This window comes from Triturus cristatus, chromosome 9 (assembly GCF_964204655.1).
Source record: "Triturus cristatus chromosome 9, aTriCri1.1, whole genome shotgun sequence".
In the NCBI taxonomy this organism is placed as follows: domain Eukaryota; kingdom Metazoa; phylum Chordata; class Amphibia; order Caudata; family Salamandridae; genus Triturus; species Triturus cristatus.
The window spans coordinates 802,893,129-802,911,056 of NC_140592.1; the positions used below are offsets into that span (position 1 = coordinate 802,893,129).

Here is a 17,928-nt window from a genome sequence, read left to right on the forward strand (position 1 = left end):
CCAAGGTATCTAGTATGTCTTGGATTTTCCACCAGACAGTATTTCCTTTTCTTCCACAGCTTGTTTGCTCACAAGACAAGTGGGGGTTGAAAAAACTGACACACAGGTTTAATGTCCTTCGTCAATTTTAGGACCAGATTGCCTCTCACGCTGCATCCCAAACATAATGAGCAGTATTTTTTTATGTCTGTTGGAAGATGGTTCCAGTTGACAGGAGGACTTGAAGAAAGCCTCAGTGATATACTTATCAATAACAGAAGTAACAGCAGACTAGGATTCCCAGATATTTCCAAAGTGCTTTGCAAGCAGTCGTCTACCAGTCTACCTCAGAGCTATAATTGCAAAGGCCAGCTAAAAGCCATAGGCCATCTCCAAATGATCCTCATATGGGAGTGGGTGAAGCAGACTTTATAGAACTCTGACTTATTACTTCCCCTGTGGCTATTATTTTCACCACAGGTCTTGTGGTAAGACCCCCATGCCTGCTGTAGCTTTCCGGCTATGTTGGTCTTGTTGGACCTCATGCTTGCACCTGCCAGGGTACTGTCCACAGCTTTCTTTCCAGATAAGTGCCAGCATCTTGGGTCTTGGGGAAACAGAGGGACTACATTGCTGCGGTTCAGAACCACAAACTCAGTCAAGCTTCAGAGCAAATTTTCAACAGATTGTGAGCTATACTTTAATAGAAAGGTGACACCCACAGCATGCATTGAGACTCAAGGAGTGGGTTCATAGGAGATGGAATGATGAGAACTTCAGCACTTGAGGAACTTATTTTGTTACAGGAGTCAGCAGGACGTCTGTAGAAGAGTAGCGAAGCAGGCAGACATTGAAATGAACCGAAGGAAGCAACCAAAACAACATAGGTGCACATGGAGCCGAATTTGAACTAGTATGACAGTGGATGAACCTAGCAAGATACATAGTTGCCAAGCAAAAAGTTCTTGGTTGTGCTGGTTGACATTGATTTGATTCAGTGGTTTCTGGGCCCACTTGCTTACCATTGGTCCTCCGGTGGACCTTTTTAACGCGACTGAGAAGTGATGGGAGTTAGCATTTACATTCAATCAAATTCAAATTAACAATGCAACCCATTTGGCTACACAATGAGGACCAGGAGTTTGCAGCCAAGATCAAAAAGGTTTATTACAAATTAAAGTTAAATAGACTATTCTTAAGACCATCCTGTAAAGGTACAGAATAACCACTGGAAGTCCAAGCCTCCTAAAGAAATTGAGGCGGACCAATATCAAATAAACAATTAGTTATTTTATAGAGATACAAAATAACATCATCAATATTTGATGCTCAGAAAATAGTCCATGACCCTCTCGCCTACACATTAGTAATATAAGTCTCCAAAGTGCAGTGGATGATTGAATAATAGAGAACCTCACAAATCAGGGACTTTTCATGAGGGAAATCAGAACGGGACAAAAGGAAATCAAGTAGGAAAACTTTAGCATCTCAAAAGCTTGGTCAAGAGTCATCTGTGAGACAGGAATAAGTGTTAGTCTAAGCCACACTTAGAAAGGAATCAAATCAATCAAAATAGCTTATTTAAGAACTAAATTATAAAAGCACAATTTTAAACATTCATTTAAATACATTTCTAAAAAACATGTTTCCGAGAAAAAAGAAAAGAAATTACATTGATAGTCAAACAATAATCAGGGGTCAAGTACCCCCATAGATTTTCTGTAATTAATAACATTTTTCAAATAAGAAGCAACAGATAACATGGTCAACTCATCATCTAAAATTTGTAACACTAGGAACGCTGTGCGACATTGTCTCAAGCCACATTTTTAAAAAATTGGTTTTAAAAATCTATTTTTTGGGTACAAATAAAACGTACAGAATAAAGTAATATGCAATGTAGATTGTTGCGATATAGCATCACACGGGCAAACACCCACATTTTTGGACCAATCATTAGTTTTAGGGAAGCTTATAAGTCTGTGAAAGGACCCCTGTTGAAATCGAGTTAAGAGCATCCTATCATAGCTCCCCGGTACACAAACTAAATATGGCTGCGTGGCATAACATGATAGCATTAGTTGATTGTCCAGAACTGTAGGTTTAACAATCTCCAGAGTAAGTCTAATGGTTTGTAAATGTGCTAGACAGATTGCTTTTAATTCCTTTCTTGAAATTGCAACAATACTGTCAGGACTTTCGAAATATTTAGGGTGGCCTATGTCATTCGAGAACTTTTTTATATAATTTAACCACGGGATAGCGGTCACCCTAGACATCCCCAAACAGTCCCTGACACCGTCCTGATTAAAGTTAGTATCCTCAGAGGCCCATACCTTGTGCCACAACAACAACGCTTCAATTTTAATCAGGTCTGTAATATACGACAGGCCTAGTTCCGAATGGCAGATAAAGTTAGCAGTGCTTTTAGGGGCAGCCAATAAATATTTGGTAAATGCATTTTCTATTAGCTGTATCGATTGCACATCCGTGTAGCCCCAAATGCCCACCCCGTTCATTGCTGTAGATAGGCACTTAGCTTTATATATTAGTATTAACTCTGGCACCGGTCTTCTGCTCAGTCTTCTAGCAAAGTTGGACAGTGCACCGATTGTCCTAATAAACATCAGTTTTCTCGCCCGCACAGCTGGTACCCGAGTCCCACAGTAGTCAAAATGGATACCTAAATATGGGAAACTGCTAATACATTCCACTTTAGTATTTTCAATGAGAATATCACGACACCCAGCACTGTTTGTACCACATTTCATTATGTAGGTCTTTGATATATTTTACTTTCAGTCCCCTTGAACCCATGAACACTATAAAATTGTTTAAAACTCTCTGCAATCCTAATTGGGTGCAAGCCATTAAAACCGCATCGTCTGCGTAAAGCAGTGCGGGCACAGGTTGTTTATTTATAAAAGGGAGATCCTGGCATTGTTTAGTTAAAAATTGTCTTAAATCGTTAATATATAAAGTAAAAAGAAATGGGGCGAGGACACAGCCTTGCCTCATGCCTTTACTAATAGGAAATTTGGGTGTACACTCGCCCACTTTCCAAACCGGATCCTTGCACCAGCATCACTATACAACTGTCTCATAAAAAGTATAAGTGGGGAATCCACACACTTTTCCTTTAATATGCTCCACAATCTGTCATGCCTTACGCAGTCAAAAACGGAGCGCAAATCCACGAATGCTAAAAATAATTTTTCTTGCTTGGCTTGCGTGTATTTGCCAATCACGAGGTTTAAATGTAATCCCTGTTCAGTGGTCCCTAGACCCTGACGGAAGACATACTGCAATTTAGAAAGAACACCTTTCTCTTCCGCCCAGGTCTGTAACCTGTTTAAGATGATACACCCAGTTATTTTTAGAAAGGAATTCAAAAGGGAGATCGGCCGATAACAAGCAGGATTATTGCGATCCCCCTTTTTAAATATTGGCACCACTATAGAATCCGACCAGGATGGAATCAGGCCCTGTTGGCAGCAAGATTTTAAAACGTGGGTTAATAGTGGCCCCTAGACTGTCCACCGGCACTCCATCCGGACCGGGGGCTTTGCCTGCAGCGCTATCATTTATAGCACTTGTAACCTCATTCAAGGAGAAACGCAAATCCAGGGGGGAACATACAACTGTGTTCAGGCAGCAAAGAGAGACCCTGTTCTACATGAGCCCTATCTTGCTTCTCGTCATTATATAAATTGGTAAAGTGCTCTACCCATGTTGCTTCACTAATAGCTATATCTATTGAAGGTAGATCTCTGGGAGCTAGTAGGGGCGCATTAACCACATTCCAGAAGCTATTATTATCTCGAAGCACACAGGCGTCGTGCAGAGCCTGCCATGCCTGGGTTCTTAATATCTTTTTGCGGGAAGAAAGCGCTATTTTATAGCTCCTTGACGAAGTTCTATTACTTTTGCAACTATCCTGCCTGTGTAGCACTCTCTTTAAATTTGCAAGTGCTTTAGTGCAACCCACGTCAAACCATCCATGTTTCATCTGCTGTTTTTCCTTGATATTCACTGTTAATGACTTCTTAGTCTCCTTCAATAATAATACCAAATGATTTTAAAACCTCAATATCGGCGGCATACTCATCGAGGCAGACAACCACAGCCTTATTACACTTGATTATTAGTTGGTTAAAGAACACAGTCGGATCTATTTTCTCCCAGCTAAGAGAATACCCATTTAATCTATTAAGTGAAATTTCAAAAGGGTATTGTTCCACTGGGGGATCCTTACTTGATACAATGCTTACTAATAAAATAGATAAACTTATTGGAAAATGGTCATTCATTGCATTTGGGTGAGTTTCAAAACTACACACCCTGCTTGAGTGGATCTTTGTAACCAAAATAAAAACAATTATAGAACTGGATCCTCTGCCATTAAATGTACTCTTGCATGGAACTATTGGGGAACAAAGTTCATTAGCAAACCCTAAGTCAAATTGACAAACAATAGTATTAAACAAATCTCCTGTTGTGTGTTGAAAGTGGGCGTGTTCGGCATCTCTATCCACACTTGAGCCGCAAATCCCCCTCATAGCATATTGGCATACAACATGATTAAAATCCCCGCCCCAAATAATGCACAAATCTTCCATCGAGCTATCCTGTATATGGAAGATATCTTTCCGTAATTCCCTCAGTAAACCATATAGCTGCTCTTTGGGGATATTGTTATAAAAATTTACAAGGGCCAGTAAGTGCTTCTTATCCATATACAATAATACAATATGATAAAATCTATTCGAAAGTAATCAAAAGGAAGCATTGAGGAATAACCCTCATAAAGCCCCTTTGAGTATTAGGGAATCAGGGAAGGTGTCTGCAAGGAGTCCTTAAAAGAGAGTTCCACATAGAGTCTGCAGAAGGGGTTCAGCAAAGCATTCTGGCAAAGGTCAGGAAGGAATCTCTGAAGAAATCAGGGACAAACACTATATTATAACGTTCAGAGTCCACTAGGTAACAGCCCCTTTATCACACCATCGGGGGTCCATTGTTCTCGTCAGGATCCCAAGTTGTGGCCTGCACCGTCAATAAATTTTCCCACGCTGGATATGGGAATGGCATCTCTCTCTCAGACACAACGTGGATCAAAACATATTCTAAATAGTCCATTCAGTTAGCGCATATGCTCTCCATGTACCTTTGTCAAGATATTTTTCTCAGGCATTTCCTAATAGTTTCTCTAGTACAATAATGTATCTTTTGTAAAATAACAATGCATCTGAATACCTGCAAGAAAAGCCAGGTTAGCAGAAAATGGAAAACAGTATTTTATTAAATGCAGCATGGTGAAATACAGGCCTAAATGGTTAGGACAAGGTAACATCAATTCAGGTGTAAATATTTAAACATAAATCAATATACATTTCCAGAGCATTGCAATAAATTCATCTACATGTAACATATAATAAATCTTAGATTTGAGCAAGTGTAAGTATGACTGAGAACTACATTTAAATGTGTATACGTGTAACATTAATGTGCACATTACATAAACTTTATTGTTGTAAGTAAAATCACATTTGACATATATGAGGATGGTTTTAATCAAACGTGCAAGTCACTAAATGTTACTCATTCATTATAGCACACTTTTATGAAAGCCGGCTTTCTTCTTTAGGGTAAGTACATTATTTATTAAATGAGGATAATTTTATTTCCATTAAGACGTTATTAAAACAACTTAATTAGTATAGTTATCACACACCTGTGAGTAGATCCTCTAATTCTGCAATAAACGCACCCCTTAATAGTAATGTCAAGTGAAATATCTCCATTAAGCATTAACTCAAGGAAGAAACGTGCTAAGTGTACGTTCATGTTATGTATTTTTCAACATTTTATGTAGTAATTTATGACGTGTAAAGAGTGGGCAACTTTGCACTGCATCACTGTTTCTTGCTCACTTAACTCAGAAGAACTACCCTCCACCATCTTGGATTGGTAAGGTCATGTACTACAGATTTCCAGCAGACACCATGATCGATTGGGAAAGATGCCAACCCTCTTAAAGGGTGATCTCTTAATGTCTTTTCCATTGACTTATCCGTCCACACAATATTCATGGCTTCCTTGAAATTTTTCTTCCTCCACTGATTTTGAATTATACGTAGTGCTTATGGTGGCGATATTGCCCATCAAAAGCTTTGAGAGGAATACATGACGTTACAATGCATGCATTTACAACACATGCCTTTACAACGTGGTCAGTACAACGATCATGTTGTTACCACGCATACCATAAAAACGCATGTCATTACAACGACTTGCTATAGGGGGCACTGGAATTTGGAATAGTATAATTTACTATTACAACTCCAATCTGTGCAACAGTAGGGAAGGTGTTGGATTGAAAATCAAACACCTAAAGCCCCCTACAGCAAGTCATTGTAATGACTTGCGCTGTAATGATATGTGTGGTAACAACACGGTCATTGTACTGACCGCGTTTTAATGGCACCGCGTTGTACCGACAGCGCTGTAAACGCTGTTTCCCCTTTGAGAGTCACTTACAACCTTGACACCAGTCTCAAGACAGGGGAAGGAAGCGAAAAGTCCGGTGCCTTTGCAGGGAAGGGATGTGCCAGTATACCAAAGCCCAGATTGACATTCATGAACATTGTTCTCCTGACGCAGATTCTTGTAGATTTTTAAACCTGAATGTCCTATTATCAATTCAAACTGAATCATCTAAAATGGAGTCACTACTAATTTTGCCCCTTATTTTTCTGCCGAGATCCAATTGTGGCTTAATTCGATCAACATTTTGGGTTGTAAGCTTTCCTTTATTGACTGCGCTAAATCTTTGGACTTTACCCTAGGCAAATACCTGAATCTACACTAAATATTAATTACTCCAAAGAAGTGCCCATTATCAACTAAGGCTAATTTATAGAATAAAAGCCCTTATCACAACACTAGTACAAGCCTCATTCTTATCCAAAATAGACTATGACAACTTCCCTACACGTAGGTGTACCCAATATACTCCTAGTCCCTTCTAAAGTGTCCATTAATGCTGCCATTGAATTGGTGTAAGGAATCAAATGCTTCAAACACCTCACTCCAATTGTCATGAATCTTTTAGTGGTTTCCTATTGAACCAAGAAGCTTATACGAAAGGGGCCTGCATTGGTCCCAAAGCTCTTCACTATGGGACCCCATTGCGGGGGTCAGCAACACAGCTGGACAGGGAACAGAAACCAGCCCTGGCAATGCCTCTTGACCGGCCCCCAGCGAGGGGGGCACAGGGGGCAAGGGGGTGGTGGATTGTACTGAGAAGCTCTGGCATGGAGGGGGGTGCTAGTGTCAAGCACCGCTGACGCTTTTGTTGCAGGGGGCCGATATTGCAGCAATGCTGCAAACCCGGCCCTCATGGGTCAAAAAACTTCCCCCACCCTACCGACCCTCCAGGAAAACACCCGGTGCCTGCTACAGCCAGCACGGCCCTGGTCAGCAACTGCTAATATCAGGAGGTCTTCAGTCTCTAATGAGCTCTGACACCCTCCTTCTGCTATGACTTGTCTTCCAAAAACAAAGAGACATAAATCTGTCCTTCTCCGCAAATGTTTCAAAATCTGTAATTTTGTTCGTCCCTTGATCCGGACTAATCCCTCCCATGACGTATTCAGAAACAGAAGACATTTGCGACCTTCTGCGTCAGTTCTTTCCCTGGACAGTTGAAATTACACCGGGATCACAAAATAAGTGTGTCATTTGGAGTGTGGACTATCTAGTATTTAGATTTACTCCGCAGTTGCAATTGATCTTGTCTACCACTTGTTAATAATGCACTTTTGGATCACCTCTCCTTTGGTAAGCACCCTGCTGCTCCATGGGTCTGGTCCATGCTAAATTCAGTGGCTTTGTATACTTCTGCTATACATAGGGACTCAAGAAACCCAACTAAAGGGGAAAAGCATTCAAGACGCACGTCACAGGCAGACAGGCTTGTTGCACGCTTTTTACCTTAACACTTTTGCGTAGGTGGGTTTTGACTGCTATTCCATTTCCCTGGACTCGATAAAGTCCTTAAGCTGCTAGAATTTCCGTTTCTGTGTTTTAATTGTTCACAGAACGGGTTGACAGATTGAAAATAAAAACCATGCTTTAAAAATCTTGAAATGCAAGACATGGAAATAGATTTTGACTGAAAAAAATCATCAGAAGCTAAAAAAAGTAGGAGCAAAAATTGCCTAATTTAAATAAAATATGAAAGTATTAACTATGATTTGAATTTGTTGCATTTTTCTATATGTAAGTTGGCTGAATTATATAAGCAGTGACAGCTGACGTCAGTGTATCACCTGCAGCTCATAGGTGCGATTCCTAACATCATTGACTCAGCCCTTCGTATTTCCTTGATTGAAAAATATATATTTGGTAGTAGTAGCAACTGTGAATTAAACTACGAAAATTGAAAAGCTGTGGTGCCAAGCATTACTTCCACATGCCAGTATGATCGCTGCCTACTAAACATATCACACGTATAAATGTGACATTTTGGACACTTCCAGACTATCGAAACCAGTAAGAATGGCTTGGATGCTGTTGAATTCTTTTTTTATTGTGTAATTTATTGTTAATCTGGTGTGCTCTGTACAAAAATAGACAGACAGTGCCACCATTTTGTACCATAATTAAGTGTCGGTGTTAACAATTAACTGCCAGTGTTGCGCACCTGCAAAAACACCAGCACAAATTAAGCACTGATTGTGCCATGGTATTTTTCCTGATTCAAGGCTCAACATACATGTCCCAGCATTTGACCGAGGGCGTCACTCAGGTGTAAGGCTACTTTCCATCTATTTGAAATTGATTGCACTGCCATGCTCTCAAGAATACGTAAATCCAATAACAATATAGCATATGAATTTCATTTAACAAAACCATTTGGCACAGAAGTGTAATGGTTCTTATATGGTTTCATATATAAGGTACAGGAAGTGACGTTTTCAATGTATTTGTGCTTTCTTTAGCTTTCTACAAAACATCCAGATTGAAAGGCAAAAATATATGCAAAGTAAAGTTGAAATAAGCTTGAAAGTTAAAGAACTGCAGAAGAAATATGAACGTCTTTGCACTGGCATCGGAGAGACACGAGCTCAGAAGAAAGTCTGCCAGGAACTCCTCGCAGAAGCAAAAGATTTAACTCCGTCCATCGTGGAGTTAAAGAGCCAAGAAGAGCGTCTTCTCAGCAGTACAAAAGACCCTTGCCTCGGTGAAGAACTCTGGCTGGAAATAAAAGATCTGCATGGCTATCTGCTCCATCAATTGCAGGTTAGAACAACACCAAAACACCCACTGATGTTATTGGTTGAAAAGCAATATATGCCTGTATTTAGATTTTAAGTGCATTGCATTTTTAGGCGGTCTATAGTTCTAGCATGTTGATGTATATTTTTTCACTACAAATATATTTTTTCCTACAAATATTTCCCCCTACATGTGACATGTTTGAATCTTGGAAGTCTAATTCGGTATTTCCCTATTCTGATGTCAATCCAAGAAGTGCTACTGAGTTAGATCATAAGATCATAATGAGGCTAAGGCCATGGTAACAGACTGCATGTAAAAAGATTATGTTTCTATATTTTAAAAATATTTTTTATTGTATTTAGTGACCTCCAGAATCACAACCAAAGTATGGCAACAGTTATACTTCACAGGAGCCATGACATTGATATTTACACATTCCGTTCAAGAAGAACATATTTTCATCCGTATCACATATGAAGAGGTACATGGATCTGGACAGATCAATGATATTCTAGCAAAAAACAAACCATAACACTTAAACTACCATCCCAGTTCTCCCGCTCCCTGGTCGCTAAACATTTCCCTACTATATCAGATCCCCCAGGTCGGACCATGGCTCACAGATACTATATGCACCATTAGGAGTCCGCCCGCCCGCCATCCTATCGTAGATTGGGACCGCCCACCATTGGTGCGGGGGTCCCGTTGGTCACATTAGGATGCGCCCGTCACACTGGCAGGCGCATCCTGCATACTTGACATTGCGGCGGGCGGTGCTCTCAGCTCCGCCCGCCGCAATGCCAAGAAGGCATGTCGTGCTGTTCCATGCACAACGTGGCAGGCACCGCGCGGTGTCTGCCATGTTGTGCATGGAACTGCAGGGGGGTTCCATAGGTACCCCCCATGGGCACCCCCTACCACCCAGAATCCCTGGGGGCCCGCTACGGGCCCCCAATGGCGAGAGCCACAGAAAGGCATGTCCCCGCACATATACTAATATGGATGGTGGTGTCTCCCAGACACCGCCACCATTTTAACAACTTTTCTGCCCGGTATCGGGCGGATTGTCTACCGGCGGAAAACCGGCAGACGGTCTTTCCGTCCGCCGGGGTGCCCCCCGCCATGGTAATGTGGCGGGGGGAAATTGCTTGGCGGGCGGTGGTTTTTGGCGGGCGGATTGCCACCGCCATACAGGCAGTGGCGATCCGCCCGCTATCCTAATGACCCTCTATGTTTCTACCACAGTTCCGGTCTCTGGGTGACTCCCATGCATTAGTACTTCCACTGAATTAGTGTGTCCCGTCTGTGCCCTTTCAGAGCCTTGCGAGGGGATCCCCCCACCCACGGGAATCTCTGCTATCATAACATTCCAAGCCATCGTATCATCTTCCAATTTGTCATCCCTCCTGACCTTTTTCATCCGGATCAGCTCTGCCACCGCCCACTCCTGCAGATCTTTGGCCCTGTTCGTCACCTTGGGGGGTGTCCGACTCCTCCATCTAATTGCAACCCTCCGTTTCACTAGCACCAGCCCCAGGTGCAAAAATTTCCTTGTGAGCTTTTTGTAAAAAGAGTATGTTATATCAGGTAGTAGAAAATAATTATCTGTGTGTATGAAAAATTCTTATTACTGATTGATTGCGACATGACAGCTCAGTACATAAGGTAGAGTATTCACCATGACACACCTCATTCAGAGATTCTTATGTATGCCAGAAGGATCCGGTGGCGGCTAGGAGCTGCCCACACCTAATCATTCTCATCGCAGCCCCTCCACTCCGTAAAACAATATATATGTCGTCAAGCTACATATATTTAGAGGTAGGTAGAGAAAACCCAGACATACTTACCTTTCTATATTTTATCAATAGATATTGTGTCCACCCATTTTACCAGCCTATACAGAAGATGTGTGCGGTTAACAGTAGTACTATTAGGAGCACTGAAAAAATAGGTCGATGAAGGGTTCAGAAACCTGGTGCAGGTGCCCAAAATTCTGCATTGTTAGACCTAGGCAGGGCCGGCTTTAGGGTGGTGCGACCGGTGCCCCGGCACCCGGTGCTGACTTCCCATGGGGGCGCCTGTTTGCTTAAAAGCACCTGCTGCTGCGTTCCTGGCCTCAATCAATTTTCAGTCAACAATTAAAATGTCAAGAAAACTCCAGTGATTAATGTTCTTCCTGGTCGGAGTTTTGTCTTAGTAAAAGTTTTGACTCGTGGAAGTTTTGAAGGTAGCGCAGAGGGTTAATATGCCTGCTGCAAATAACATGTACCATGCAGATAACAAAGTGAATGTAATGTAAACAGGTCAGTGGGTTTCTGATTTTGTCAGAGACTTCCTTTTGTTAGTTTCACTTTACAATGAGCTATTAACTGTCATCAAAGAACTGCGTGCAAACTTCACGGTATAAATTATAGCGTATGTATTTTTTCCCCAGACTTTCATTATTGTAATGTTGCGAAAAGGGTTCATTTTGGGTACAAATCAGTTCTTGCTATTAAAGAGAGCCCCAATCCATTGTGTTACATTTTAAATTCAGAGTTTGTGCTTCTCCAGACCAAGTACTGTTCACAACATTTACTATACACTGATTTACAGACCTACGATTGATTGTCTCTGTGTGTTATCTAAAATACTTTGACACCCTTCACTTTCATGGATGACGCTATAAAATTAATTAAATACATCTGAGAGAGGGGTTATGGAGACTGTTAAAGGGTGGTAGTGAGGAAATCCGTGACTGAGGTGGTCATTGGGGGCGCCCAAAAACATTGTCGCACTGGGCGCCACCGGTGCTAAAGCCGGCCCTGGACCTAGGCGCTGGCAAGAAGAGAAATGTATATTTGATGGGGCACTAAGGTAGAACCCCCGCATACACGGCTTCTGTAATTTTCTCAAATAGATCGATATGATCCCTGTACAGGGGGAGAGTCTCTTCACCTGCCATAGTGGAATCTTCAGGCAGGCCAATCGCAACTGTTTTAACATTCGACGGCACCTTCCAGTGACCCACTTAAGTTCACCCAGCTTTCCCGATACTCAGACAATCAAACAGTATAGTTTTTCTACGGGGCAAGGCTTACTTCCATCTTGATTTACATGTTTGACTCCAGGCAGCACACACGTCACAAGAACATCCAATTGACCTCAACGCATCCAACGTGCTGTGAACTGTCTGAAAGGAACATGTAGGCCTACACTCTAAATTCATAAATGAAGCTCGCAGGTATCTAAATCTCAGAGATTGAGGACTTCACCGTTTTATCAGTGTGGAAAAAAAGCACCTGGGCAAAATGCACAAAAAATACTGCTAAGGTCCAATTATCTAGTAACGGCCGTTCGGGAGAAAATTGCTCAATAAGGATGTCATCTGTTTGTAAAACCCCTAGCAAATACAGAAACAAAATTGTCTTAAAGTAGTAGCTTAAATGTGAGGGCAGATGAGGGCAACATCTATCGCTGGCAGTTTATTTTTTCAGAGCAAATCCAAGGCGGCAGACAGCCTGCCATGCCTGCTTTCAAAGGAACTTTAAAAATTATATGCCCAAAATTGCATTACTAAGAGCTGCATTTTAACACAATTGCGTGTCAGCAGGGCACAATATAGGCAGCTAAACGGAACAATGTGTCCGTTTAAAGAAACAAGGCCCCCCTCAAAACTTTCCTCCCTCGCCCCCCCTCCCCACGTGACCATGTAAGAGGTGTGTTGGACGTACTCTGCCTGGCGCGCGCACTGACAGGAGAGACATATCAGGGCCTACTTTTGCAGGAACTCCTGCTAAAGAGATGGGCTTAGATAAAAGCCCTTCCGTCTGACAAATAATCGTTAGAGAGAATGTTTACATCTTAAATTCATGACAGTACTTTTGAATATAGAGTACAAGAATATTGTGGTTCACACTCAGGGGTGGCTCCTCCGCTAAGGCAGAGTAGCGTCGCCCCACTGCTTTCATATCAGTGAAAAAAGGAAAAATAAAATGATATTAACTTAGTTACTTTTCAGTAGCTGCTGGGCTGGGTTAGAGCGGGGCGGGCTGGGGGTCACAGGCGGAGGAGTGGTGGGCACTTTGTAAGTGCGCATGAATGTTTGGCTGGCCGTCTCGGGCCGGCCAAACATTCATGTGCACTTTGCTTGCTCTCCACCCAGGCTGCATTACAGCGTCGGTGGAGAACATGCCCAGGGTCCCATTCCCCATTTGAGCGCCAAACCACAGCGCTCAAACCAATCACAATGCTGCATCGCAGCATTGTGATTGGCTTAGCCTGTGTGTGCTTCCTGCTTCTGCTCTTGGACATCTGCAGGGAAGCAGAGGAGAGACGGGGCCGGCCAAAGAGGTACATTTTTTGTTCGTATTTTTCACCCCGCCCGCCACCCCCATTCCCTGCCAGCCGCCACTGCGCTCACTAATATTGTGGACAGAATATCTAAAGGGAAGATATCAAAAGGTATATGCACAAAGAGAAGGATAGATTTACTATTCTTAACTCCACATCTGTGTACCTTGGCGATATATATTTGGTTAAGCAACATAGATGTGGAGGTAGGTAAAAAATCCATACATACTTACCTTTCGATATTTTGTCAATCGACATTGTGTCCACCATATTAACGTCCATATCCTGGACTCGATATTGAGGAGCAACAGATTAATTTTTTTCTTCACCCTGAAGCACTTTTCTATAACATCTGGGAGAAGGATGGTAGGTATCATAAATACATTTTAGCTGCCTTTCTTAAAGTTTTTCTGTTGTTTTAACAATTTGTGAACCTCCTTAATATGACCTTTGACCGAACATCTGCCCCAAAATAGATGCTCTCTGTGACCTAATGGTACCAAGTGCAGAAGTTAAAAAAACATTTCTTATAATGAACTGCACAACAGACACTCCTCCACAGCCCTTATCTAGGTTTTTCAACAAGAGGTCTGTCTAAAGTACTTCAAATGAGCATTACCTGCGGTTTAGAGCCTCAAGGGACACAATTCACAGTAACATCACTTAGATAGTACTTTTTACACATGGATTAGTCCACCCGAAGCTGGCATCACTTTGAGAGTTTCTAGAATCGCGGAGATATATCACATTGCTTTTCAGCTCCTCATTTTGATGTTTCAAGAGCATATTCAGATAGTGCAGTAGCGTAAAGAAATTTACTTGCGCTACACTCACAGTTTCCACACACAATCAAGGAGACAGAGATATCCATATTTTCAACAAGAAATATAAACTGTGAAAGGAATCTGAGAACGAATCCCTGTAGATTTGGCATGCGCTCTATGTCTGACATATTTAAACACTACCTTCTATCTGAGTTGTACCAGCACAGTTTCAAATCCTCTGTGGTACTACTGCTATGAAAACAACTGCTAACCCTTCTCCTCGTAACTACAGTTGAATGTCCCAGGTACTTTGGAGCGTCCCACCTCCCGCTCTTCTGCAAGGTACTAGAACGGATAGTAATCAACCATCCAATACATATCTCTCTATTATTAACCTGCTTATCCACTTTTAATAGGGCTCTCAAGGCCTCCACTCAATTGGATCTGCGCTCTCCCATGTAGCAAGCCTTATTTGCTCTGCTTTCCACAACCATCTTTGACCTATTCCAATACGTCTTGATATATTAGCCTTTTTTGAAATTGTTAATCAACCATATACTAGTTTTCTCTCAACACAACATCAGTATCACATGACCCTGCTCTACTATGGCTCTCATTATACCTCTTGAATGGTCTTTCTCCGTGGTGTGGGGCCAAGCTCTGCCCACCAACCTTTCTATTAATTGATGTCCCCCAAAGGCTCAGCCATAGGTCCACCCCTAACTCTCTGGGTATTATTTCTACTTTTGGGTTTTGCTGCCATATCTACGCTGTTAACACACAAACCTTCCTTTTCCCACATTCTCTATCCACTTGTAATCACGTATCTCTGATTTCTTCCTTACCATTCACCTCGGGGTGGCCCTACAGTCTCTTATGAACAACTCTTCTAAAACCGAGGAACTTTACTTCCTTGATTCACTTGCTACAACCCCAGACCAAGTCCCAGACACTTCTTCCCCAACACGTTGAGCTTCTCCTATGCAAGTAAGAATCAGACCCTCAGTGCAAAGGGAATTATATTACTGCCACTACAGCTCAGTACCAAGTACCTAACATCATCTCTTCCACTTCATGCTACCAAAACATCAATCAGCTCATCTGCATGCTCTGAACTGTACTGTTGCAACAATCTGCTTGTGAACCTCCCTCAATAATGCTTCACCCCACTCAATGAGGATATTATCTATTCCGCCTTCTAAATACCTGTCCGCCACATCCTTCGACATGAAGCTGGATGCTGGTCAGCGAAAAGTAGAGCACTCTAGAAACCTTTTTGCACTTTTTTTTTCAAAGCAGTCGATGGACTTTCTCCTGACCACCTAACTGATATTTTGATGCAATAATCCACCTCCAAGAATGTTCGATCTGCCAATCTAAATCTCCCAGCTTCATTTTATAAATGCACAGCATTCGGAGTTCACTTTGGGCTTTACACCTATTTCCACCACAAACTGCCCTTTCTTGAAGGTGAAAAGATGGCTGGTGTAGCACAGTATTCCTTTTGCTAATTCCATTGTTTGAAATTTAGTTATTTTACTCGTTCCCTCCGGGGAAATCCACAAACCCTGGGTCACTATAGTATCCCCAACATGTGGAAAAAAGAAGACACACATTTGGCCTGGGTACTTTTTATGTAAATAAAAGTTTTCAAGGCTTTAAAGCCAAGTGTCCAAAATATTATACAAAAAAAGCTAGAAAACCCTCAGCAACTAAGTGAATAAAAACTTGTTGTTGCCAAGTTTATATACTGTTGTACCAGATACTATTTTAAATGTAAGACTTCAGCATGGGAGAAGGGATCCATCCGGCAATGAGCAGATCAACACTACAAAGATAAAAAGATGGCACTGTAGACCATATCCTAATGTGTGTTCGTGGTCATTTCAGTCCCAATTCAGAGTACTACTGCTTTCAAAATGGCAGATTCTGAATTTGGCCATGCCATGCACTTTGAATTTGAACTATGTACTCACTCCCATTTTGGGTGTGATATGGGTGGATGAAGGGCATGGAAGCTCCCCATCAGAACATTAACTCTCAGTCCCGTCTTGGCACTACTTTCAAAAGAAGACAGATGAACTTTGAAGCTACCCTCTCCTGACAACTGATCAGTCCTCTTGGCCACAGGCTTGCAACTGGGTTCGTAAAAGGGAACGGATGTGTAAAAAACCTATTATTCTTAGGCACAAATATTATTTTGAGTTAATGTACTGTTTAACAGCAGCCTGTGTAATATGTAGTGGTGAAATATTGTTAGCACCTTGAAAGTGGCATTCAGTTGAGATCTCTGAAGTCAGACTATAATAATGGACGTCACCGATACAGCATACCTGAGTTATACACAAAATCTAGTTTTCTTTCCTAATAAATTGACGTTATTGTCTCTTATCTGAGAGCTTTGTAACACACAGCAAGTGACAGAAGTGCCTGTCTTTTGAAGAATGCAGGCAAGGGCTTGTACACAGGTTTATGACGATGTAGCCTAAGTCATATTTTGATGCCCTCATGTTAGTGCTTCTAGAAAAATCTTTTACCACTTTGCCTCTTATGCTGTAGGTGTTACAGCACCATGTACTAAGTTTGAGGTTGCTAGCAGCTTATGGGCTGGAAGGTGGTGTTGCTCAGCTCTGCATGACGTGGTCGTCCGTACCGGAAGTGACATCTGCGCCACCTTTTTGGTGCCACCTCGGCGCGCTGACATCAGTTCTTGTCTTTCTGCGTGAGCTAGCGCAGATCCATGAAGAGAGCTACCCTCTGTCACATTTTGTTGACAATTTTGGGTATGTAGAGTTTTCCTCAATGTCAAAGAAAACTTCTGGATTCAAACTGTGCGGCACCTCCCACTGTGCCATGCCAGTGACGGATCCACACTTAATTTGTCACTGGTGCCTGGAGCGCAACCATGGCTAGATGTCGTACTCAGACTGCCAGGCCATGGCTCAAAAGGCTGTGAGGGAGCTGTTCCTAAGGCTGTTTGCGGCCTGACGTACGGCTCCACGTTGCTCACCTCGGAGGTCTCGTTCCTGGTCCCGGTCGAGAGGAAGGTCCGGCCAATGTTCTGGGAGTCCTAAGTCCTATTCTCCTCTCTTGAAGTCGTTGCAAAAGTCAGGTAAGAGGCATAAGAAACACAAGAAGTTGAAGCATGCTTCCTCTTCTACCCCCCGACCGTTGGTCGACACGACAGAGGAGCATCGACACTCTAGGCCTGGTTCTGCCTAACCTGCGCCTGGGTTGGCTCTGCACTTTCCTTCATTTCCAAGTGCCAAAGTGACCTCCTCCCAGCTTGAAGATTTCTATGATGCCATGTGCCTCATTTTTGGGTGACCCGACCCTCCCGTTGTGCCTTTGGGCCCCAGAAGCTCAGGAGGGGCTCCATTGGGTTCTGCTCTGGAAGCTCTGGCGCAGATGGCCCCAATGGATCTGGTGGTGAATCCGGAGTGGCCCTGCAACCTTCTCCGGCACCGGCCTCCGCACCGAGGCTCCTTACTCCGTCGGCATAGCCTGGCGGCGACAGTCTTATCCTTATCCCCAAAGACCAGGAACTGGATCAGCACCTTTTGACACA

At 42.5% G+C, this 17,928-nt stretch overlaps 1 protein-coding gene across 1 annotated transcript in view; it reads left to right on the forward strand.

The window, feature by feature from the left end:
- The window catches only part of LOC146798868 (nesprin-2-like), a 1,144,883-nt gene that overhangs the window by 458,876 nt on the left and 668,079 nt on the right, over positions 1-17,928 (forward strand). The window contains exon 43 of the mRNA XM_085627789.1: positions 8,982-9,282. Coding sequence (XP_085483915.1) covers positions 8,982-9,282 — 301 coding nt within the window. The remainder of the gene's footprint in view (positions 1-8,981; positions 9,283-17,928) is intronic.